This window comes from Lepisosteus platostomus, chromosome 1 (assembly GCF_059453375.1).
Source record: "Lepisosteus platostomus isolate fLepPlt1 chromosome 1, fLepPlt1.hap1, whole genome shotgun sequence".
NCBI lineage: Eukaryota > Metazoa > Chordata > Actinopteri > Semionotiformes > Lepisosteidae > Lepisosteus > Lepisosteus platostomus.
The window spans coordinates 64,960,507-64,986,688 of record NC_142611.1 but is presented as its reverse complement, the minus strand read 5'-3'; the positions used below and the strand labels follow the sequence as shown (position 1 = coordinate 64,986,688).

The 26,182-nt window shown below is 44.7% G+C and overlaps 2 protein-coding genes across 5 annotated transcripts in view; both read left to right on the top strand.

Annotated features, from left to right (window-relative positions):
• The window catches only part of hoxc4a (homeobox C4a), an 84,957-nt gene that overhangs the window by 15,517 nt on the left and 43,258 nt on the right, over positions 1-26,182 (top strand). For 3 of the 4 annotated variants that reach the window (XM_088633564.1, XM_088633562.1, XM_088633565.1), the window contains exon 2: positions 22,315-22,357. The gene's annotated coding sequence lies outside the window, so the exon portion shown is untranslated. Of the gene's footprint in view, positions 1-8,329; positions 8,382-22,314; positions 22,358-26,182 lie in introns of those variants that run through there. The other variant, XM_088633563.1, reaches the window with a different exon arrangement.
• Positions 543-5,695, top strand: hoxc5a (homeobox C5a). The gene is made up of 2 exons (XM_088633576.1): positions 543-2,407; positions 3,405-5,695. Exons 1-2 carry the CDS (start codon positions 1,888-1,890, stop codon positions 3,617-3,619), a joined length of 735 nt encoding a protein of 244 aa, XP_088489702.1. The 5' UTR covers positions 543-1,887; the 3' UTR covers positions 3,620-5,695.

Here is a 26,182-nt window from a genome sequence, read left to right as displayed (position 1 = left end):
TGTACGTACTAAGGACTTTGTAAAACACTGCTAAAAAAATAACAGAATTATTATTGTGTGTAGGTACGTGCAATTATTTGATGTGTGCTGGGTAGTTTGTGCTATATATCAATTCATGATAATTTAAAACTGCGTATTTTCAACAACAGTAATATTGTTTATGATCGATTCGTCTCAGTTTTGACTAAATTCGTGTTTCGGTTAATTTCCTGCCCTTATTTTACACCGTTTTTTCGCTGGGAATGTTTTATTACAGTTGGTGTTGAACTACGGATGAAGTTTCTCAAAACGTTTTCTTGTCACTGAGCAAATGAAGATCATGCTATATCAGCCGAACCTGAATATCACAACACCAGCAACAATAACGATACTTGCAGTTTGCTCCACAAGACTCACGAGTACAGCATAAACATTCTCACACAAAGACGCCATTGACGTTTCATTTAAAACATTAGAAAAGCAAATATGACATCGATGTATTGTATATTATAAAATTAATTTATTATTGAAATAATTACAGCGAATGAATGTCGCATACGAAAAGTAACGCAGGGCGTCTTTCATTTAAACTACAATTATCAATTTTTAAAACAACCATTATAAATAAATTGCACCACGCGGCGTAGTAGTTTTTTTTATTTAAAGTGTACAGCTCATTGGCCGATCAAATAAGGCGCTGTGTGGGAAATCCTTTCCTCATCAAAGCCTAGAAAAAAAAAAAACTGGATAAAGTAAACAAGCGATCTTGAACAGAAACGGACCAGGACACTCGTAAATACACTTCGAATACACAGCATGTAAACGTAGATAACACTTACGCGATCGCTTAAAAAAGATTCACTTCGTATATCTGAATTTACATGTACTGTATGAACGACCAGTTTAGGCGATGTGGAGCAGTTTGGTGTTGTCAGGAAATGTTAGACTCGCGACAGTCCTCTTCCTGTATGAGTGCTTTTCATCTGATCACTGTCAGGAACAACAGTAACAGGAGTTTTGTAAGTTAAGACTTTCTAAGTGGGCCTGGCATCCTCTTCGTTTTCCCCCCCGAGATGTAGTCATGTAAACGATATTATATGTACTACAACTATTGTTTTGCAGTTCAAAACAACAATCATGAACGCACAAGTGTATGTTGACATATTTATTTCGTGAGCGCTTGTCTTATCAGTCTCTATGAAAACGCAAAAACGGTGTTTTAAGGGAGAATGGGGAAAGGGGCATGATCCCCCGTTTGCTTGTTCTGTTTTGATCTGCGTCGAGTCGCGGCAGTGTGTGCCGTACGGTTTCAATCGCTCGAGGGTGGCACTGCGGCGCGTCAGCGTCGGTCTGTCGTAGGTACAAGCGTGCTGTGTTGCCGACTCCAGGTACCCGCTACGGAAGGCACTGGGCTCTTAGCGGCGCGCTCTGCTCCCCGACGAGCGCCAGGTGACGCTCTCGGCCCGCTGTCCTCGCCTCTCCGACCGGGACTTTGGAGCGGATCCTCGCTGCCAAGTTATCAGACACGTTTCTCGGAGTTCCATCAGTAACCTCCTGGGGTGATCAAGCCAAATTTATGACTGGCCAACACGAGCACGTGATTCTATTTAAACATCCCATATTTGGGCAGCGCACGTAGAATCAAGAAAAAAAAGCGACGATTTTTTCCCCCCCAACTATAAATCCTGCTCTTTTTTGGGACAAAAGCCCCTTGAACTTCCAAAGGGCCACAAATCAAACGTAATAAATAATAATAACAACAGTAGCGGCTAATGAAAAATAATCAGATTTTTAATAGCGGAGCGGTGCATTGTTAGGAGAGTTATTATCGCTAATTAGGCTGGTTCGGCTGTGTCCTGGTTTAATGGTTTTGCTTCCAGTTTGGTGCCTTTTTGGTTTTTCCACAAAATGAGCTCCTACGTAGCCAATTCCTTCTACAAACAAGCTCACGAGGCTCCGTCTTACGCCATGCACAGCTATGGCAATTATGGAGCCGTCTCCGAAATTCACCCGTCCAGGTATTGTTACGGCGGGCTGGACCTCAGCGTGTCTTTCCCTTCACCGGCCTCCGCGAACCCCCTCAGCCGTGGGGAGATGAGCGGCAGCCTGCGTGGCAGCCCGGACGCAGCCGCCCCGCCGCCGCCGCAGCCGCCGCCGCCTCCTCCTCCTCCGCCTCCGCCTCCGCCGCCTCCCTGCTCCGGCGCGGGCGGGCAGGGCTCGCTCGCCACGGGCATGTTCTGTCAGAAAGCCGAGGGGGACCCGGAGCTGCAGGACGAGCCCGGCAGCAGCGGAAGAGCAGGCGAGATCAAAGTGGAGGCGATGCAAGCTGTCCAGGCGGGGAGACCACAGCACCACCCGGCTCAGCCTCAGCTTAACCAGCAGCCGCCTCAGATTTACCCCTGGATGACCAAACTCCACATAAGCCACGGTAAACTTTTGTTTTTCTTTTCTTTTCTTTTTCCTGGGGTGTGTGTGCGTGGGGGGGTGGGGGGGTGGTGGGTGAGCATTCCCACTCTCTCCTTCTGTCTCTTTCTCTCCCCCCTCGCTCTCACTCCACAGTCCATTCACAGTTTTTTCCCCTTCTCTCCCTCTTCTTCTTTTTTTATAGGCCGTACGGGGGAAATAATAAAACTCGCGGTCGTAAATTTTATGACAAAGGCATCAATTGCTCGTAAAACTGTCCTGTTACGGCGAAGAGGCGATCTGCGCCCGAATTTATGATCGCATAATTGGATCAGAGAAACAAAACAGCTTACCAAAACCACCAAACAACGTCTTTGATACTATATATATATAGACACACACACACACTCATGTTCGGGGTTTCTAAAACAGAGGTGCAGAAGTATAAATTTGGGAATGGCTCGGCACTGTGCACAAGCCATAACTCGCTGTGGGACTGGCTTTGACGTCTGCATAGGTCCCCGTGCACGAGAAAACGGACCTGGTGGCCTTCAGGTGAACCTGTCTGGTGTGTAGTAATCCACGCGCGCAGAACGAAACCGTCCCATAGCCCCTCACTTCAGTAGTCTCGAGATTAGGGGGTCTTGCTTGGCTGATTTTTCAGGTAGTCGTCCTGTACGGGCTATCTTCAATCCTGTCACCCCCACCCCCCACCCCCTCCCCCGTTTGGAAGCGCAAGTGTCTGGGATAATGGGAAGCCTGTCTCGCCGTTAAAAATCTCGTGTTTTCAAACCAGTACCCTAAACACAGCCAAACTCGCGCTGCCCGCTCGCTTTGTCTATCGATCGATCTCTCCTTCCGCGTCCCCGTCTGCTCGCTGACAACTTCATCCCTCGAACCTTCAACAGTTCCCCCTCACAAGCGCAAAGAAATGCGGTTAGAAACGTGCCAATTGCTGTTGGGCTGAGCTGGGCCTGACCCTCCAAGGGTATGATTTTAAGTGCTGTTTTCATTCACTCCAGAGTCGGACGGCAAGCGATCTCGGACGAGCTACACCCGCTACCAAACGCTGGAGCTGGAGAAAGAATTTCACTTCAACCGGTACCTGACCCGCCGCCGGCGCATTGAAATTGCCAACAGCTTGTGCCTGAACGAGAGGCAGATCAAAATCTGGTTCCAGAACCGCCGGATGAAGTGGAAGAAGGATTCGAAGATCAAACTGAAGGAGTCCATATAAACGGCTGGGATTACAATCTGGCTTCAATCCGAATTCGGTTTAAAAAAAAAGAAGGAAAACAAGAAAGCGAAGCGTTGTGAACGCTGGAACAGTGAAGACACAAAGCATTTGAAACCTAATCGTCTTATTTTTAAAGCAGTAAATTATTTTCAGTTGTTTTTTTATGTTTATATGTAATATATGCCTTTTGTTTTTTTAAATCCTCTTGTTGGTGTTCTTTTCTTAACGTCATTTAAAATGTGAACAAATCAGCAAAGCGTTTAATTTATTGTAAAAAGAATTCGCAAGGGATAGGCGTAGAGGGGTACTTTCAGACCTTAAGTGACCCGCTGACACGTTGGCATGTTGTTCTTCTAAAGACGAAAAAGACACATTTTGCAGTTTAATCGCGCCGATGTCTGGGGATCCGGCACGGTATATTATAAGCACTTTTTTGTTCTTGTTTAGTTGGGTATAGAATGTGAATTCTCCTTTTATTTTGATCCCCCGGAGTTTTAAAAAGTGTCCGCCGGATTTTTTTTTTCTTGGCCTTTTTTAAAATACAGATTTTTTAAAGATCCCACACGTTTCAAAAACATACCGTCCAGTGGCCACCGCAGACATAACACGAACTGACAGTCGGTATCTGAAACCCTGTAAATCACCAATTTATTAAATGTACGAGAGATAATGTGTTTCTAAAGCTACCAGGCTTGTTCTCGCGGGCAGCAAATGCTCAAGCAAATTAGTTACCTTTAAGATAAATGGTGGCAAAGCGTGCGCCTGCAGTTACGTGTACGTTTTGTAGACACGACCTACAAGTGCCCAGAAACGACTGAAAATTTGACATGTCTCGCCTGTAGTCACTTAGACACAAGACTTGGGATGAATTCAAATAGCCCAACATTTGTAATGTAGAAACTGAAACCTAAATAGTCTAACGTATTTAGCAAAGAAGAATAAGGGATATATACTTTTTTTCTTCTGCAGGTATTAGTTTAGATTTGGACACACACCACCTTTCCAGAAACGGAAGAGAAACAACTTCCTTTAGTTCCGGCCGAGGCTGTGCTTGTCCAGAGAGACGCGTCTCTCCACTAGTTAGCTCTGTAATACATATCTCGCATAGAGAAGTCAAGCGCGGAGAAAGCGATTTGAAGATCTTGGTCACCCCTTGTGACAGTACAGACATCTGCTGTGGCTTAAAAAGTCGTACAAAAAAGATTAGGGTAGTTTAGAAAGTGTTGTGCAAGCAAACAATATAAATAAAACTGATAAAGCTGTAAAGGGGCCTAATATTTAGGTAATATTTAGCCATCGTAACGACTAACAGCTGCAAATGGATATTATAATAATATCACGTTGATGGTCGAAACTACAGTCTGACGTACTGCTTGGTCACAGTGTTGGTACACAGCTGACTTTTAATTTCCAGGGAAGCATAAATTAAAAAGTTAACACGGGTTTCTCGATAGCCTTAATGGATTGTAATTAAAAGTATTAACCTCAGCCTTCCGGCTTTGTGTCTCCAGAAACTCTGTGTACCATCAGCACAAACCTTCAAGCGCTGTGTCAGGGGAAAAAAAAATACAGTAGATACATTTATTAATTAATTGAAACCTGCAGGATCTTCGTCCTTTTTGAAAGCACGAGACAGCTCTCATAGGACGCTAGCTTTTATCGAGATTTTTAGATGTTTTTAATATCGACATATTTTCTCACGTGATTTGAACGTGAGCTGTATCTCATTTCACGTGAACTGGCAGGCGTATAATATGCACCTATTCTGCGAGTTCTGAGCCTAAAGTTAATTTTATCTCCCTTTTTTAGAGAAAAGAGCAAGAGCTTTCTTGGAGGAAATACTCTCCAAAGTCTCCTTTTCTAGCATTTTATGAAAAGGGTTACCACGTTTGAAATCGTGCAGTTTCTCTCTCGAGGTCTGCTGTAGGAGGTGACGGTGTTGAGATGTTATTCCTGTTCGTGTTAATAGTGTGTCCGCATTACCACGTGCATCCAAGCAGCATGCTAAGGAAAATAACTGAACTGGTTCCAATTTGTATAATTGTGTGTTCCATAATAAAGTGTAAAGTATCCAAACTGAGTTCCACCGAGTGCATTTTTGTTCTTCTCTCTGCGCTTTTAAATGATTGCTTTTTCATGCTAACCTTGCAACAAAAAAAAAGAAAGAAACTCAGACTTATGATGTAATTTTGTATGTGATGGGGATAGATGACGCAGGTGTCAATACTCGCAAACGCAGCAAACTAGCCAACTTTACTGAAGGTGAAGTAGGCAGCTGCACCAGAATCCGTAGGCTGTAAAGGGACACGGAAAGGTTTACTCCGAGCGGAAAAGAAAAGAGACGCAACGTTTCGGCTGTATTGCCTCCTTCAGGTGTGTGAAGACCTGAAAAGGGCTCCACAGCCGAAACGTTGGGTCTTTTTGACTCTTCAGCATTAAAAACAAACCTTTACGTGTCCCTTTGCTGAAGTTGTGTTTAGCTCGGCCCGACACTGTTTCAAAGCGCAGACTCAAGGGATTTATCCTCTGAGCGGGCCGCATATTTTCGCCAGGCCTGCGCGGTCCGCCGACATCCGAGCGTGTGCGCCCGCGGTGTGCGTGGACGTCTGCGAACTAGCAGAGCAGTCCTTCTCCGCGTTTATGTATTATAGACGGGGACGGAGGGGGACAGCCTTTTAAAGATAACGAGAGGGAGATCTGCGCGGGGAACAGCCCCGGGGGTGCGCTTACAAAAACACAGCCTTCAAATATCCTTCCCGCTTCACTTTCAAGCCCTTAAACTCCGCTCCTGTTGCCCAGGCCCGCACCGGCCTCGACTTTCCTCGCCCTCAGAGGGTTCTCAGTCCCTTCTGCTTTGAAGACGGGCCTCTGTAGAAACCGGTCTTCCGCGTCGCCGCCTTGCATTTCCTCTGGCGTTTCTTTCTTTCTTTTTTTTACAGCGCAGGCAGATGCCAATAAACCTTTTACGGCCCGCAATAAAAAATTTTTATAGCGTTTCCTCGCACCTCTCAAACAACGAAAGCGATTTCCTGTCGGGGCAAAGGGAACAGTGAGGAGGGAAGTTGCCACAGTTTCAAAAGTGACAAATTAACAGCTCCTGCCTTTGAAGTGAGTTTCAAAAATGAAACTCGCTCTTCTCGGGCGCGATAGGCGAGAGGGGGCTATATGAGGTTTTATTGCGAAGCGACAGGGGCGCTGGGCTTAAACTGAGGCTCTGGAAGGAAGTACTACAGGAGCTACAAGCTGCCTGACAGGAAGAAAAAAAAACCCAGAAAAAATAATTTGATTTTCACTTAGTGTTGACAAAGAGTATGCGATAACTTGTAGTATTTAGTTCGCAAATACTACGACATGGGTCTGTTCCTAAAACAAAACAAAAAAAAGACTAAAACCATCCTCCTTTCGAAAAAGCCAAAAACAAAAACTGTCCCACTTTAGCACATTAAGACACGGCTCTTAACAGATCACCCAAACCAATCGGTGTAGCACGAAGAACACAGACATACACTTTTAAAGACCCACCACTACTATGAAGCTGCGAAACGAACAGATCAACCTCGTTTTGGTCAAATGAAGAGGAGTAAAATGATTATGAGGTATTACAGCTGATGAATAAAGTGAGCACTGACAAAAAAAACTAAAAGCGTTCGTCGAAAGATTTAAGAGTCCGGGTCTGCTAGAAAAACTTCGAAAAAACCCGAACACCGGTGTATTTAAACAAAAATATGCTTTAGATGTGTGTGCGCTGAACAGTACGCAGATTTAAAGCGTGGTATTGATGATCCGCGTATTTCTCACTGACAGTACAGGGCGCAGGGGGCTGCGGGGCTCAGTGAGGTCCTGTGTTCTGTCTGCTTTCGCCTGAAGTAAATGTCACGCCTTCCCCGCTTTTTCAGTAACGAGCTCATTACCAGAGTGAAAAAAACATTTTTTTAACTAAAGCGAAGCATGAAAAAAAAAAACTTTGAAGGGCTCCCGTGGGCTGAAACTTCCTACCGCACCAAATGTACCTCCTTCCAATTAATATAATCCCAAACAGCAGGTAGGAAGGTGATTAATTAACCTTTTCTCTTTCGCCCCTGCCTTGCATTTCATAACGTTCAGGCCTGTTAAAAGTCTTCCTGTCTGCGATGATAAAAGCATTTTTTTTAAGTCGTTGCGCTCAAGACAGTAGACAGTAGCGTGTTTCGCATTGCTAACAGGTCTGGCGAGGTCTCAGAAGTTGTTACGCTTCTCTTTCTTTGCTCAAAGTTTTTTTTTTCCAAGTTGGGGGAAAAAAAAGCCACATTACTCACCCCTCTGACTCTCAGTTGTACTTAAAACATTTGTGAACGAGACCGGGACGTCCTGCGGAGTTGTGGGGAAAAAACCGAGCCTTATCCTAACTCAGCCGCGTCCAGTTGTCACTGAACTTTAGAGTTCAACACTATAGGGTACATTGCTTTTGTGGACGAAAATCGGTTTGTTTTGTTTTGTACTTTTAAACTTTTGAAGGTTATTTATGCCGATTGCCTGGAGCACGGGCCCTGAATGGCCCGCGGCGAGCACGTGGTGTCATTAAAGTAAGTTTTATGGTTTGCGAGAGCTGACAAACCCTCAATATATTTACATCATATATAATGTTAACTGTCCGGAATCACAGCTGCTCGCTTCTCTTATCTCGGGGACCGCGGGACCAGGCGTTTAGTGTGGATTACCTCGCGCCAGACTCTTTACTGTAGCCCTCCTGCTCCACTTCACAAATGGATCCCAGACGGTTTCTGTAAGTAAATGTCTTGTTTCTCGGCTTAATGAAATAGATACCTGCCCCTGGTGACCCGTGGGGGCTTTAATTAATACTGTAATGCAATATTTCGTTGACAAGCACGTCGGTGTTGTGGCGCTAATGGTTTTCCAGCGAGGGCTTTCCATTTTCGTGTGGTCTTAAAGCTATTTTGTCCCCCCCTTCACAGTTCGAGCTGTAGAAATATATATATATAATGTTTTGTCTCTGGCCCCGGCTTTATATTATATCGCGATGGCTTTTAGTCTGTGCGGTTTTCTATGTGAAACGGGAACAAAAGGGAGAGTAAAGTTTCCCAAGGCCCCGCCGGTGCAATTAAAGAGCGACCAGAGCCCTCCAGCCTCCTCCGAGCCGTGCAACCGCCTGCTCTGCGGCCACCAGCAGAGACAGGGACCGAATAACAGAAACGGCAGGTCGTGTCTTGGCTGTGTCCTCGCTGGCGTCGCGAACTGCGCCTGGCCGGGGCCTCTGGGGAGAGGGAGGGTGCGAATGGCCGCAGATAGTTTGTGTGAACTTGTAGAGCTTGCGAGCGGTGTGTCCGCACATAAAACGGAGCTCTTAGCACCTGTATTGGAGGTGCTGATTACGGTAAGTGAGGTGGGGACAGCTGGTGGTGGTGTTGCGGCGTTCGCTTGAGAAGGTGTGCGAGGGAGGAGGGGGAGAGGGGGGCGCGTTTCTCCCGGTATCTGTGACATCACAAAGGTGGAATGTGGCGTTTGTTTGCATCAGTCAGTCGGGTCGTGGCGTTTTCTGCTGTTATAGAAACAAAACACACATACACACACAAAACCTTCGACTTTTAACCGTTGCGACATGTTTATTGTGAATTCGCCTTAAAACGCGTGAAACACCTTTAACAAAACGCTCTCAGGACAGCGGGGTAAATTCAGTAATCCCGAGCTCAATTCGCAGGCCAATCAAGACAGCACTTATTTTTCCCCCATTCTGACAAAATAGAGTTCTAAATAGGTAGATTTTAAAGGAAACGTCCGGGTCCACTGTCAGTCTGTCTGGAGAAGATTCCTCATTCCGCATTCATCAAGATTCATCACTTAATTGAACGGAGCTGTGTCTCATTCACTTCCGTTTTGAAATTGGGATAGTTTTACTGTCCTTTCTCTTGACATCAAAGGTGACATTCTGAGAAAGCCGAATGTTTCCTAGAAAAAAATAAAATACAGAAGTGTATTAGAATTCTGTTTCTTAAAAATCATTTACCATTTCATCACGTTTTACATAACGTGTAGTTTTCAGTCTGAAATAATTACGAAGTGCCCCAAATGTCTAAAATAGCCTTACTAAAAGACATCTTGTCCAAAATGCGAGTTTAAACATTCGGTAGCATTGGGCCCGATCTATAACCGACATTTTAAATTAAGCATGTAGGCCCGTAATTGAGAAATCGGACTTAGTCGAAAGAGTTTCTTAAGAACGTTAGTCGATATTACAGCATCCACAGGTACTGATTCGTATGTTTAGCGAGTTTATTAACGAATTAGTTGTGTTTCGTAAGGTGTAATTGAGTTGGAAAAGACATCAAGAAAAGGGCGTAAATAACAGCGGATTTCCTAAGAAGAATAATGTGGAACTTCAAAGTCATGCCTTCATCTCCGTCTCCAGGCGATACCTGCAACAACAAAACGACAACAATTATTCAATCATAGTTACATTTGATTTATATAGCGCCTTCCGTGGCGCCTCATGCTAAGGCGTTGTAAACGTTTTATTTTTACTTTCCCATTAGGCACCGTTCACAATTTATTGGAAATGTAAAGGAAAGCATGACAACAAGCGCGCCTGTTAGCACCTCCACTTGTAAAAGACTTTTATTTGAGACCAATGACTATGAAAAAAGGCGGTTAGACCTCGATTCGGAAACGGGGGTTAAAGTATCCAACTTGAAAATTGTAATCCCACGCAATAACGAGGGTCTAAGTAACATTAAAATATGCATTCGAAAAATTCAAAGAATTGTTTTTAATTTCAATAATTAGCACGGCCTTTTTTTTATAAATCCATTCAATTAATAAATTCATTTTATTGTACGCGGATGCGCATCAGACTTTCATACGAGTTACTTAAAGCTTAATTACCCGGTGTTGGTGCATTTGGACATAATTAAACCTGAAGAACAATGTGAGAGGTATGGTTCTTTATTAATAATTAATTAACAGAAATACACAATTAGTTTGGCCATACACAGACCACAGCTCAAATTTAATGTAGTGTACCTATCAATAATGTATTAATCTTTAAGATGAACCAGTCAACAACTGAGTTAAAAAGCGCCATGCGGTTAAATTAAGAAAGATTGATACTACAGGAGCGAGTCCGCATTCTTACACTAGTATTAGGAATTCCACTACGATTAGTACAATTAAAGATACTACTAAAATAAATTTCTCCTACAAAACAGTACTCTAATTGGCAAAATTATAATACAACTAGACTAATATTATAGTAAGAAAATGTAAATAATACAATAAGTTTTAATTTCCTCCTTTAATAGAGTGTGGTAATTTCGCATATCTTAATTTATTAGTTTTACAGTCTCTTGTAGTAGTTTTTTAGCCCTCTGTGAATATATAAGCGCAGGCAAATACTAAAATCTGCCAGATTTGTTAGAATATTATTTATGTAGCTGGATTATTTCAGACGTGTTTCAAGGTGCGCGTTCGTGTAATGTTTATTAACTGCTGTTTACTCTGTTCTGCGTGTGGAGCACGATTAAATGGTGGTATTAAATGGTTTACAAAATATGACACATTTATACGGTCGTTTCAACATCTGTGAGCTATAATTTCATTAACGATGTTTTAAATTGGTGTAGATTTGGAAAAATCAGAAAAGAGAGGAACCCCAGATTTCGTTGAAAACTGCTCATGTGGAGTGCTTCAGTTTATTTAGGTGTGTGCTAAAGTTGTTTTCGGTTTCGGTAGACTTCCATTTGAACAGAAATATTTTTTCTCAATAAATCCATTCGACACTTTCTGGTTTTGATTACAATGACTATTAGTTAACGTCTAATCACTGATAGAATGAGATATGATAGTTGCCGGTTTTCGATGCATTATGGTTTGGATTCACAACAGAGGGAATGGAATGTAACTGTGCCTTTAATGTGTTGAAACAAAACTTTTATTTACACGGTAAAAGGTTGGCTTCCTCTGGCTACTGAAAACTGTTTTTCACATCCGAGCAGTTCCCAGCATCCACACATACGAACTTTCATTCTTTTAACTCTATGGATTTTATTAACCAAATTATTGCCAATTACACGTAATCGTAATCGAGCACATTCATTCACTAAGGTATGGTAAATAGCCTTTTCCTTTTCTATATTAGAGGTAGGCACTTATGGGGTAGATAATATTATTGTATTATAAATCTATATATATCGTATATAGTCATATTCATATTCATATTCATGCTTCTCTGTTTTGGTGATCTCCCGGGTGCCCATAATCTGTATTGCTACATATACAAAAATGCCAGATTAAAGAATATCAGTGACGGTCTCGTTATAACAACTAGTGTCGGAGGAAAGACTCACGAGAAAGAGAAAGCAGCCACGGGCTCTTTGCCCTTGGGCCCTCCCGCGCCTCCAATCAGACACGTGACCCAAGCGAGGGGCGGGGTCATCCGCGGTTACCGCTCGGCTAGTCTCGCCACGAGGTCGGCGTCTTTAGTTCACCCCGAAAACAACGTGTGTTCAATTAAACTTTTTTTAAAAAAAATATTTCCGCCTTTAGTGTTCCGCTTGTAAGAACCCTTTTAAAAGGTATTGTTCTTTCTACAAAAGCACGAGCAAATATTGGACTTCATAGCCAAAGATTTCAACCTACCGTTGGCTGAAGCTTGATAATTGTTCTAGACGGTTTAAAATGTGACAGAAGTTGGGATTACATGCCGTTACGCTTGGTCTGAGGGCGGGAAGGGGCACGTTTTGTCAGTCCCGTTTCCATTTCCGATCCCCGAAACACGGGTTGTCCGTTCCGAGGCTTTTCCAACGCCGCGCGCTTAACGAACACGTCCCCGGTGTTTCCGAAGGGAAGCTGAAGGCTCCCATTCTGAAATCCTCTCCGAACAGGCGGGCTTTTCCATATATGAACGGAGCATTCTTGAAACCGCGCTTGGTTATAGCTTAACTAAGGCAAAGGTAGTGCGGTCATTCAAAAGCGCATAGCGTCGGAGAGCCCGTCTCTCTGCCCAGTGTTATTAGCTATTCCGAGCGGGATAAGTGTTAGTCAGCTGTAGTCTAGGAGTAGAGGACTGGAGGGCCGGAAGGCGAAGAGAGACGTTTGGAGTCGTGCCTAGTTGACAGCTCTGCTACAGGGATGATAAGTCGGTCTCAGTCACAGACAGAGGGGGCGCCACTTCAACTACGGAAAACAGAAACATGTTTTTGGTCCTTACATTAGCACCAGCACACATTCGGGTGGAGATGGTCCGAAACACAGCTCCTGCGTGTCCATAAGGAAGACATTTTGCTCTAAATCGTTAAAGCAAACTAAAAAGCCGTTCAGGTATTATTGCGCACACATTAAAAATATTTGCGTTTAGCTTTTGCCATTCGACGGTTATGCAAAGTTTCATCCTCCCCGCTTCCTCTTCCTGAGGAAAGAACGGCGGCCCGCGCAGGTCACAGCATTAGCTGGTGCACTTACATCCTGGCACTGCAGAATGGTTTGTAACCCTTAATGAGAAATAATGGGCTGGGAGCGCAATAAATTACTGGATTTGCTGACGTCGTGTGTGAGAGAGGGGGTTGGGGGCTCTGACTTCACTCAGACCCTACTGGTGCGTGGCGCCTTTTCCTCGTGGCCACGGAGCCACGCTTTCAGCACAGGGGCGCGTGAGATTTACCGCAGCCGCCCTCGTGTCTTCAGGAACAGATTCCACCTCTCCCCGCGCGCTCCACCCTTCTGGTGCGTCTTCTTCTGCCGCCTCAGATCCGCCTGTGAGTTTCCCTGGAGAAGACACGAGGAGTATCTGTGTTATTTCCAAATGCTGCATCGAATCTCGCTTGTTTACACCGTAATTCCTATGTATCTTAAAAGTATAACGCCTGTTGTGAATGGTGCCCGATTCCCGAGTTCTGTGGTGCAGCGCTTTGTGTTTTGTTTATGAAAGACCCAGTCTAAAATAGAATTCATCACTAATACAGCCGAATGCCCAGGGTGGACCAAGAAACCTATTCAGCATGTCTGTTATACAACCTATGAGTGATAAATGACACCTGTTTTGCTCTTTTCTCAGCACAAAATACTACACAGACTAAAACAGCCTCCACAGTGATACCCAACTTTAAAAAAAATCAGGACTTTTTAGCTTTCGACGGGCTAGATGCTCCAAGTCCAGCTTTGCGCCTTAAAAGGAACTGACAGAAAACTGCAGAAAACTCTAACCCCCGTGTGTGCGCTTGATGTTATCACGAGGGGAGGGGGGTTAGCGTATTTGAAACGTCGGGAATCTCCAGCTCGGGGAGAGAACAAGGTGTCAGAGGCGAGAGAAGGACGAGCCGAGAAACACGACCTCCATCAGCTACAGCTGTGCAGCAGATGCCGCACTGGACTGGACTCTGTTGTTTTTCCTTGTGGGTGCTGCCTGTACTTTGGCGAATCTCAGCCTCGGTAGGGGAACAAGTCACAAGGAAATAACAAAACACAGCCCCCCCCCCACCTCTCCTTCCCCGCCATGTAAGAAGAGGCCAGAGCAGACAAAGAATCTGCCCGTAAGGGGGCGCTGTCGGGAACACGAGGCCCGCAGTGCAAGGACAGGGTTCAACAGAACTGGGAAAGACGCTCAGTCAAACGGCAGATTCCGTTAGGCGGAGAGGCGTGGTCATTTTAAATATGTAAGCGTTTCTGAAGCTGTCCTGCTCAGGCAATTCCTTCTGCAAAGATCTCTGCTCGGATACCGACCCTTCCACACACACACACACACACGTGGAAGCGAGTGGTTAGCATACTGGAGGCTCAGATGACAATCTCGGCTATAAAAAAATCTGCTGAATAAAAGATGTGCGTTTCTTAGCGCCCTGTGCGCATGTTCTCCTTGCAGCTGCGATCATCTGCAAGGCGAAACCGTCACGGGTCCCGCCGACACGCGTGGCTTTTGGCTCCCGGTGTTACTGCAGCCCGTTGCTTTGCCAGCCGACGCCTGTGGGCTCGCTCCTATCCACTGACGCCTCTTGGCTTTCGGTCGTCCCATGATCCTCCAGCTGCATGCCCCCTCGCTCCTCTCCTCACCCGTCCCAGCACAGGGGTCGTCCTCGTTACTGGAAGTTTGCGTGCTCCCGGGGGAACTGGAGCTGACGTGCTCGGTTTAGGGATAGGGACGTGTGCGGCGGGGGTGAGATTAGCTAGACGCCGATGGCCTTGGGGAAAAGGGTGTGTTTCTCCTCATCACTGCATACTGCGAACCACGTACTGCTCGTGGTTCCGCTCTTCAGAGACGATAACAGAGGCCTGTACGAGATGTGTCCAGTCTTCGCTTAAGCTTCGTTTGTTTGTTTTTTTCTTCGCTGAATGTGTTTTGCGCAGCAGTGAATCACGACAAATGCGACAGGCCGTGGTCTCGAGTCCTGTCCATACCCTAGGAATCGCACCGAGATTCGATATTTGCATGACAGTTTCCGTTTGCATTTCCGAGCCGTGTCGAGTTACAGGTCCACTTAACCTGGGTTATGAAAGACAAGTTCTATACCCGCGATACCTGGAGCAGTGAGATGAGGAATCGTGTCTGGGGGCCACCTGTGCGTGTTTATGAAATCCCCGGTTTTGGAAGTTCTTGGCGGGCGGTATTGTTGGGGCTGTGCTGTGGTCCCAAGGCTTCTTTGAGATGACAGACGTGGGCCTCCACACGCTGGCCGTTCCCCACTGCTGTGGGCTGTGTGGGGGCTTCAGCGTGGGTTATCTATGTCCCTGTGGGCTCTGACCACTTGAGTCTCGGATCAGGGGAATCGCTGGAGCCCTGCTCAACAACAGCAGTGCTAAGGCAGGAGACACGTCGCCGATGACGTGATCAATGCATAGTTTACCATCGGAGTAAACATTTACTCATGCTTAAAGGGGTGCTGGGACATTGTCAGTGGATATCAGCCAGATCTTACAAGAGTGATGTATTATTGCCTGGCTGAGGCACAATCGTGGCACACTGCCACTCCCTGAGCTTTGTGTTTTAAACACAGAAAAACCGAAGCGCAGCATGGGAGATCCTTTAATTCTGCTCAGAAACGATTTCCCCTTCAGTAATTGTGGCACCTTTCTGTAGCTGGAATGAAGTCCCCTTTTGAATCCTGCGCGGGTTCGTTAACGGTTTGGCAAAACACGTATTGACGCGGCTGGCTGGTATTCGGCGGGCTGTAAGAGCCACGCTTTCATTGTGACCGGTATTAACCGGACTCGTTGTAAAGGCGCTTTGAGATTGAAAAAAATGTTCTTTGTCGTGAAATATCACGGGATCGCTTGGTTAAATCACGATTGATTTCCCTGGTGACTCGAACCCGGGTCTGTCTGGGGTAGAAAAAGCGGGGAGAAGGAAGCTGTTAACCACATGTCCCAAGCACAGGGCCGTATTACGCTGTGTCATGCAGGATGACTCGATTCGCGCCGACATGGCTGTGCCTGTGACCCCCTCGCGCGCGTGCCACCGAGGCCGTGCCGGGGCTCCGGGGGGCGCCGCGAGTGCCGACTTGACTGTCCCTTTCTGTCTTCCTGTCAATTAGCGGAGGAAACAGACGGCTGTACTCTCGCCCCCTCCCGCCCTCCCCCCCCCCCCCCCCCCCCAAAAAAAAAACATCACCCGTGCTGTTAGCACACGGGGAAAGCACTGCGGAAGCATTCGCTTTTAATCTCACTTTCTGGTTTATTTTAAAATACACCGATTCTTCGGAGCGGTCTTGGCAAGGATGTGTCTTTAGTCAAACGTCAGCGTGAGGGGTTTCGTGTTTGCCTTATTTCTACCACGGCTGGCGTGACTACAGTAACGTGCTCTGCACGTAACGCGATCTGTCACTGGAAGGTAATCGAGTCGGTAAAAACCGACATGAAGTTTGCGTCAACAGTCTCGGTCTTGCAAAGACCAGCAGAAAATGTATTTGAACACAATGAGGGAGACATTGAATCTCAGGATAATTGACCATTCGTTTTCTTTCTCGTCATGAAGAGCAGGAAGAGTACTCGCATTGTTACAGGGCCTGTGGGTACAGAATGACTGTGAATCGAGCCGTATGTAGTTTTGTATCTATGTTGCTGTTTTGACTTCACGGGCCTTTTTTAACGAAGAAAAATAGTTTAACTTACAAAGAACAGGTTGCAACCGGTTGTACTATCCGCGTTGATCCGCCTGCGTTGGTAGTATCGCCTAACAATCATGATATATTCCTAATAAAATATTACAGGAACTATTTTTAGCGTAAATGATTTTTGCCTTAGCGCGGCAATCTCTGAATGTGGAGCCAGGATGGTTTGGGTAAAGCCGATTTCGTGCAGAGGAGCAAGTCAGTCCCAGAGAACACAGTAATGAGTAGCAGCCGTGTTCTTCAGAGGCGCTCGGTCAGGCCTCTCATTACTGTAGTAAAGATCGGCCTGCGCCCTGGTCAATGGGCGAGTTCCTACCGACGACAACCCCGGCCATCGCCGACCTGAGAGAAGCTGCCGCCTCATGAAATGTATTGGGAAACCCGGCCTCTCGCAACAGTATAAGCCCCGTCTCCGCCCTGACATTAACTGCCCCGGCCTTCTGTCTCTCGTTGTTGGTGCGGTTATTATCTAAACAAATTAACATCTTCCAAAAAGAAAAAAAAAGACAACCCTGCCAAGGTGCTTAGAAAGCCAAAATTAATTTCTCCTTTTTTTTTTTTACTCCCAGTGTGGCCTTTTAGCAAGACTGCAATCTTTCTCTCTCGGAATGCAGCGACTTGCTCCAGAATTGTGCTCTCGCGTCCCGTTGTGAAAACTTGTCGCGTCGTTTGTTACCTTTACAGTAAAAACGGCGGTTCACCTCTTCCCTTGGGCAGAGAGGAGGGGTAAGAATGAATTCAAGCCCGTAGGAAGCGTCCGTAAACGTCATTCTATCGTCTGTCTGTCAGTACATCTACTATTTAGTTTATATGGATTTTAAAAAATATATATATTTTTTGTATTGCTCAAGGTTTTCTGCTGCGAGTGATGTATTTTTATTTTCAGTTTTGTAAGACGTGTGATTTAAGAGAACGTGGGCTGTGGAAATCAGTGTGTTATCTAATGTATGTAAACATTCAAGTTTATTAAAAAAAATGTTATCTGCGGCTCCCGTCTTCGACTTTATATAAACGAAGCCAGCTTAAGGTCGGTAAGGTAACGAGCAGACGGTTCTGCTTTCCTGGGTAGCGGAAAGGGAAAAATTCATATTTATTTTGTAATTCAGAGCAAGATCTCCCTTTTCAGAAACGCTAGAACGCCGGAAAGGAGTTCTTCTTTAGATGTCTCTCTTATCTGTCTATGAATGGTAATTGGGATAATAAACGCTTCACCTTTTTAATGTATTAACTGTAAGAAGCCAGTGACTTCCAGCCTGTAAAGAGATCACTTTTATAGTGGAGAATGTCTGAAATCATCGTGAACGTAATGGTGTCGGACATAATCCAGGTTCATTGTTTTTTGCTGGTTAAATAAAAATATGCATTCGAGTTGACTTGTGAAAAGGACGGTGAGTCACTACCACCCCACTTTCCCCATTAGGGCAAATAACTGGGCAGGAAAACCGACACTCGACACTAGCTGCAGCTCAGTGCTGTGCTCTGTCCAGCTAAATTCCTGGTTTTCATAACAGTAACTGTGCTCTGTCACTGAATCTTAATTAGATCCAGATTAAGGAAATGAAATATGTCTTCTTCTTTTTAAAAAAAAACCAACATATTCATTGGGAATTCCGGTGAAAGTGTGTGACTAATGTGCTGGTGTTGGAATTCAGGAGGGATTTGCATAGACTGGGGTAACCTGATATTCTCCTACGATGACTTCCTTCAGATGACTTATTTTGCTATCTCAGCTGGACAAGTGCTGTAGTAAGTACAGCGCAATACCCAGCTGGGGAGCAGAGCATATCTCCTGACTTCCATTTTGCCTGGCTTCGTAATGACTTTATTGTCGCAATTAATGCCTTAATTGACACCAATGATGACTTAATTGGTGTAATTCACGCTATGATATGGAACCTACAGCCCTCTGTACTTCTGAGACCAGGAGGCATGAATCACTCACCTAACCCATTCTGAATGAGGAGTCTCCCCCATTAATTCAAATGATTATTGCAAAGACTGGCCACCAGCTTGACCCTCTCATTGAAAGCCATGGACCATGTTACTGGTTCTTTTTTGATGCACGCATCCTCCTTTTTAAAAACTGGCCTGGTTGTAGCCTTTCTGGGTCGGGAGAAGCCAAGTCTTGCGGATTTGCCTTAATCTCCGGGTTTAGCAAGACGTGGCTCTAGGAAGCTGCAGGCCTGTTTCCGATTTCAGCTGAAAATGGCTGACGGCTCGCTCCCGTAACGGGCAGAGGGGTGCAGGCAGGGGTGCGCGCGTTTGGACACTGACGGGCAGCAGGGGGGACCCATGCCTGAGCCAGTTCCTGAGCTGTGGCCTGGGTTGAGGGTTCGACACCCTGCGCCAGCAGTGACCGAGGACCCAGCACGCATGGGCTTCCCACCTGCTCGCGGATCACCGGCACGGAAGGGAAGCCTCCGGAATCTGTCACGAGACGGCTCTACCAAAGAGGATCCGGATGCCATCCCAGCCAGTCAACCGGCTAATTCAGCGAGATCCTCCTAAATCCCCCGGTTTACGGTTTCTGCACAGATCAGTTAAGGAGGTGCCATGCGGGATTTTCCCAACGCCGCTCCGCGCCCAGTCTTATTTATGGCCTGTGAGCGGACGCGTTCCCCTGATCGCCCCACGCAAACGGGTCGTTTTTCAATCAGCGAAGTATAGCATATTATTTAACACTTAAATATTTATTTAGCGGTAATGCTAAAGTTTAATCTTTCCGGACAGAACTAAGTCCCTCCTGATGCTTATTCTCAAAGAAGCGAACATATCTCTCTGGGCCTTTCGCCTGTAACTCTCCCGAGATGACAAATCAAGATCCATCGATTATTTTATGTTGGCAGCGTAAAGGGCTATATTTTACTTTAAGCACACCCCTAAGGATTATCGTGTCACATTCCTTGTATGTAGCAAACCCTAAATTTACATTCCTGCAGAACCGTTTCCCAGCCTGCTCATCGCGGTGGCAGGGACTCGTAAACGATTAAGCTCAGATGACCTACAAACCATTGCTGCAAAGGTCTATATGTGTGAACAACTATTTCACAATCACCTGTGTGCTTTTATTATTTAAATATGATGATAGGAATATCCTAACATAATAGGATTGTCACAAAATCTTCTTCTTTTTTGGGGGCTGCATGTAATTTGTGAGACGTTAGTGTTCACACAGACTGAATACACGGGGAATCGAATGGGTACACACATGATGCAATGTGTTGCCAAGCAGCAGGACGATGCGAGTTTAGGGGGTGAGGAGGGAAGGGGGTGCAGGAACTACTGGACTCACTCTCCCCCTGACACCCCAGGGAGACAGGATTTCAGTGTCTGTGGAGGGCCTCTCCTGCCAAGGTGCACCTTGACAGACACTGAAGGCTTCCCTGCCGAGCCCACTGCGTGGCCGAACTTGAAAGAGGCCCAGGCTCGCGGGGTCCCACGCGTGGACCCCAAAAGGCGTTCGGCGGCTAGCTCCCTTCATCGTCATCTCACCCACTTCCGGTTCTAAAAATAATTGTCAGAGTAAAAGAGCTGTCCACGGGACTTCACAGCCGAACCTAAAGGAGTGTAAGGCCAGGGGAGGCACCCATGGATTTGGGTTATTAGGATGGGTGGAATACCCCCCCAACCATATTGGTATCGTCCATTTTCCTGGGTCCGGTACACGTGAATCAAACGAGACTCTACCGAGGTAACGATGAGTTGCAACACCTACAGGCGGCACTTTTTGGGTGTGTGTGTGTGGGGGGGGGGTTATAGACCTAGTTTACAGCGCAGTATTCAATCGCTCAGTAATGTTTGGGATTATATAAATTTGTTAACAGATTTATAAAAGATGCGGTTCCTGTAAATATTGTCCTGGGCAATCTGGGCACTGGGCGCGTGTCCTTCAGTCCTTTCTCTTCAGAGAAGTAACAGCCAGATAACTTGAAATGCCAAAACTGTTGCGATGCAGGACGCAGAGGAGAAATTAAGATGAACCCCCGTTTCAATGTCTGTCTGCCGCTTTTTCCAGCCGACACGTGTCGTGCTGCTTCCCAAGTCTGGCTTTACAGATGCCTTACAATGCCAGGAATATGTGTCGCGAATGAAGAATACTCGAAACGGATATGAAACCACGTGTGGGCACAGGAGAACTTATTTTCTTACAGGAGGAGTAGACCCAGTAGGAAATGAACAGCACATGAACCCTGCTTTTCCACACGTCGCTTGTGTAAGCTCCACGTGTTTGGCTAATTCCTCCTCCCGAATAAGTCAAACGAAGAAAGCAGTGAAACCACACAACCCCTTAGCACAATCACCGTGTAACTGCGCACAGGCCGGACTGCGCTCATAAACACTTAAACACATACACAGCATAAACATTTGTATACAAGAAAGCTGCTGTTTCAGAGAAATAACAAAAAAAATGGATTAGGTAAATAGATACTAGCCGAGACTATTACAGTAATATTTACAGATAAATAGAAATAGAAATTGTCTCTGTGCTGTTGTTTGTTTTTCCTTCGTAAAGCCGTAAGTTAAGATTTAAAATAACATTCAATTGTCAAAGAATTATATAATAGGTTATATTTCACGGTCCGCATTTTTCAGCTCCGAGTTTTACAGAACAGAGGAAAACTGACACAAATCCCTTTCGATAAATACACCAGTCACAGCATCGAAATTTTAAAACATTAAATCAGTGCTAGAAAGATCTATCCATCCTTATCCATCCATACTGGACAGACATTGAGATGCATTAGCTATACTCAGTTTCTAATGAAGAGTAACTTCTATAGCCACACGTAAATTAACAAATTAGTATTGCCCTACCGAAAACTTAAGACGAGAATTTCGTTCGCTTTAAATATTTGTATTGTAATTATTTGTGGTAAAATATCATATCATGCACGTACAAACGAAGGAATGTTTGTTCTGGGTTTTTTGTTAATCGGTATGAATATTTCGATTGCTCATATTTTGCAACATGGTGCCAACACATACAAGAAATGGACATTATTAAGTATTAACATTATTACTGATAATATAATTACTAATAATTAACACCCATTGTTATGACTTTACCTTTACGTGTATGTGTGCATTTAATGTGACTGACAACAGACGAAGAAGCATTCATTATCATCGCTTCTATTACTTAGTTTAGTGAATTAAATTATTTCAAACGTTGAACATCGGTGTTAAAAAATCCCTTTTAAATACTTGCCGTCATCCCGGTCTCATGTTTAACGATATAAATACTTTGCCCTGGGTATAAACAATAGACAACAATATGATTTGGCAAGAGGTTTGGCCTGCAGGACTCTGCTTAAATTCTATTTCTATCGCACAAATAATACGTCTGCGCAAGGTCCTTTTGGGTGTGTTTCACTTGCACTGGCGTTTCTTCGCGTCTGCTTTGTGAAAATAATGTGCACTCTTGATTTTTTTTTCTTCCTTTGCGACAAACAAGGCGCCATCTCACGCCAAACACGAATCGAAAATTGTGCGGTTAAGAGAGAGACAGCCGATAAGCTGCAGGGCTGCGAGGGCTTTAAGACGCTGTTTTAGAAGGAGCCTGTTCTCGAACGCATCCTAATTCCGGTCTCTTTGTTACGTCCACAGCTGTGAAGAAGAGGGGGGTGAAATGTCGGACGTGACAGAGCCAGTAAGTGATATTTTTGTCTCTTTCTTTGGGGTTGGCTGTTCTATTACCTGTTCCTGTATGTACCCCCCCCCCGCCCCCCCCCACTGCCGTCTCGCTCCATGGCTCGTGGTGATTTTGCAAGTCAACACAGAGGGCAGTGTTCTCTGACAATCGAGAGAGTCCCAGTCAAGATCGCACAGGGCGCCGGAGCTCGGGTGGTACATTGCGGGATAATTTGCAGATTTTTTTTGTTTGTTTTATCTACAGTGTGCAAAAAAGTCAGGCGCTTGGCAAGGCTAAAGACCTCCCCTTTCCCTAACCGACAACCCAAGATTTACGCCTAAAAACCTAGGCTCAGCAAAGCCGTATTGTGAGACATTAAAACATAGCAGGTTAAATATAAATCACTAAAGGCTTTTCGCAGTTCATTTGCTGGTATTAATTGTGAATCCCAGGCTATGCAAAACTCCAGATGCTCACTGCAAACCGCAACTGTATGTTTGTCCTGAAGTCACAGTGTTGGCTCGTGTTTTAAATAGAAAAGACAAGCTGGTTTTGACCAGCCAGGGTTTGACAAACACATCTGTTACACTAATGTGCAAAACTAAGTTTCCGAGCCCGGCACCTGCAGTAACGCGGAGTTGTATGCAGTACAGTCTTTATGGGCGGAAACAGTGCTTCTGAACCCCACGTGTCCTTTTGGTAGGATGTTATTGTGCAGGGAGGGGTGCTCTTCGCCGCCAATGCTCTGCAATGTTTTAATGTGCCACTTTGCTTGTGTTTTTAGTTTGCATCCGTGCGTGTCGGACAGTGTGCATCGCAGAAAGTGTATTCAAATAAGAAGGTGCAGACGTCATTGCTTAGAAAGAAAGACGGAACTTCTCGTGTCGGAAATCATTTTCATTATTATTATAGTCAGAAGATCAGAGAATCAGATATTTGCCAAGTGAGGATTTCAGCATAAAAACGATCCTCTCATTGGTAATCACGTCCAGAAATAAGAAGCATCATCTGCACAGCTGCACCGATACTCTCACCAGTCGGCTCACATACTGTATATTGTCATAAGGGCAGTTCAATATAGCCCCATATATAAATATAGATATATATGCAATATATATATAGCAATATAGTCCCATATATATATATATTAAATTGTTATTCATACAACAGTATAGCCCCAGATGTATAGCAATACACTCTGATACATACACATAAAGAAATGCAGACCCATATATACATATATCCATATAGCACTATATGCTTACAGTACAACGGAGATACGGGACTTTCTACCTGTCATTCGCATGACGTGTGTGTGTCTAACTTAGCACACGGGTGACTAAAGTATTTAAGTGGCCTCATAAATGGTGATAGAGCAGTTTAAAGAGCCTGTTCCACTTGAAATCTCGCGAGCTCCAGAATCAATATCGCTTATTTTCCTATTTATTATGTAGAAATTAATGTGTTGGTCGGATATAGGCTCATGTCAATTTGACACACTTCCCCGTACCGTACACCTCTCTCTTCCTATCGTCTTGTGATAGATCAGTCGATTGTTTGATCGATTTGTTCACTGGTGGATCGACTTATCGATTGATGGATTCAAAATCTGCGTTAAAAGCACTTTGACACCCGCTGAAACCAACTCGTTTCTCTCACAGTACTGCAAAACGCGTTCTCGCTGCGGACGTTCATTTCCGAAACAAAAAAAAAAACAACAGTTCTGTGTTTATTAATTTGCCTACTTACAGAACCGCAAAACTTGTACGGCTCCTGTCTGAGCACAAATGAGTCTGTTTTCAACAGATTTTTTTTTCTTCTACCTCTGTCTGTATAGACAGATGAAATGCGGCGCGGGGTAGTGATTGATAACTGGAGCGCGATCACACGCAACCCGTTTGCGCAGAGAACACAGCTTCAGCTCGGCTGTGGAACCAGGTGTGGGCACAGGAAGTTCTCCAGAGACGGGCAGGATTTTAGTTCTGCTGCAGTGCACGAAATGAGACTCACTCCCACCCGTCTCCACCATCCGCTTTCGGTGTGTGTGTGTGTTGTTGTTTTTTTTTTTTTTGTCTTTTCAGACTAAGGTCTGGTTAGTCTCCTTACAGGTCTGTGATTTTATTCTGCTGGTTATGGCGAAGGTGGGAAAATAAAGGGAGGAGGGAGGAGGGAAGAGGGGGTGCAGATATGCCCCAATTAGCCTGTTCTCTCCCTGTTTCAGAAATAAGTGGAATGGATGCTCTCAGCACAAATCTCTGCATCGCGACCCGAATCTCCTCCACTATGCAGCGCTTTTGTGGTGGTTGACTAATGACTACTGCACGTAACAAAAGCCCAGAGAATTCAAATAAAGCCGACTGTAAAAATACTAATGTCAGCTCTGTCTTCATATACCGATAGCGAGCTAAAAGGATTTCCTTGGAGGCTGACAGCGCTGTTTTTTTTTTCGCTTTAAAGCGGTGGGGCTTCGTTTTCTACAAGGACGGATTGTCTGTCCGATTCCCCCCAGATAATTCAGCTCTACAAATAAGTTGCACTCGCTGTGACCCTGCCCGTTAGAGATACCCGTGCATTAAGACCTTCGTGGTTTTGTTTTAACACCTCAGACGAGGCATGCTTCAATCTGTGTTTTGTTTTCGTAATGGACTCATTTTTTTAGAGCCACTTTTTAATTTAACACCAAGGGCGGTGGTTTTGAACTGATTCCGCACCTCGGCTGAACAGGAAAGTTGTGGGGAGGGAAAGGATTGTGTCACTACGAAACGATAATGCAATTACAAACCAAAGCGGGAGATTAAGACTACGTGCTCATAAGGTATATATGACAAACGTGTAGTCATGGAATAATTGAATTAGGTTATGCGTTGCCTTTTTTCAAGTATTTCAACAAGGTGCGTTTATGTTTTAGGAAACAGCCAGTCAAAGCTGACTCGGTTCTTAATACGCCTAAAACGACGCCAGTCCAAAATTGGAAAATTGAAATATATATGTTTTTATTTTCAGAAAACGCGTTACCTATTTGCGTTCCACCAAAACATCTGTACGTACGTGCTTCCGAACTGTTTGTCTTCTGCCCTGGAATCTCGCCTTGGATTTAAAAATCGAAGGACGCTGGAGTTTTGTGAGAGCAAAACATAACTACTGTTTAATTACTGTTAAACTACGCTCGTCGTGCATTTTGATGTCTTTTAAAACCATAAATAGGGCGTCAGGTAACACATAACAGGGAGGACTGTAAAGATTATTCTTAGTTCATTCATTGTGTGGAAAGCTGCAGAAAACGTGGTAACAGAGAAATTGTACACATAATACTTCGTATTGCCATTATTATTTTATAATAATACAATAAAAGAGTATCCCTGTTAATACTATTTTCGCATTCGTCAGCCCCTGTCTTCGTTAAAGTTATGCAGTTCTAGGTTCTGACAGCCTGAAAGTAAAATAACATTCGATCCAGTAGACATGTCTTTTGCCGGTGAATATCTCGTGTTTGTAAATTTTAGCAAATATGCAATGTTTTAAATTCAAGTTGTAAAAGCTAAAATAAGAGGAGCTTGAGAGCTACCTCTCTTTGGGTATAACTTGCATATTTAAGTGTATTTTCATCGGAAAACGATGCATCGACTTTTTGATAATACAGAACTTCACTCCCTTTAAAAAAAAAAAAAGAAGCAAGAGCGTTTTAACATCTTTCCACGACGACAAATAGCAGGCGTAAAGACTATTAGAATGTAATCACGGCAAATATTAATCACCCATTAAGCGTCACATTATCTGTTAACCGAATTACTGTTTATGTAATGGCTGGAAAAGTCCGGATGCAGCCCAGTTCTCTCCCTGTAT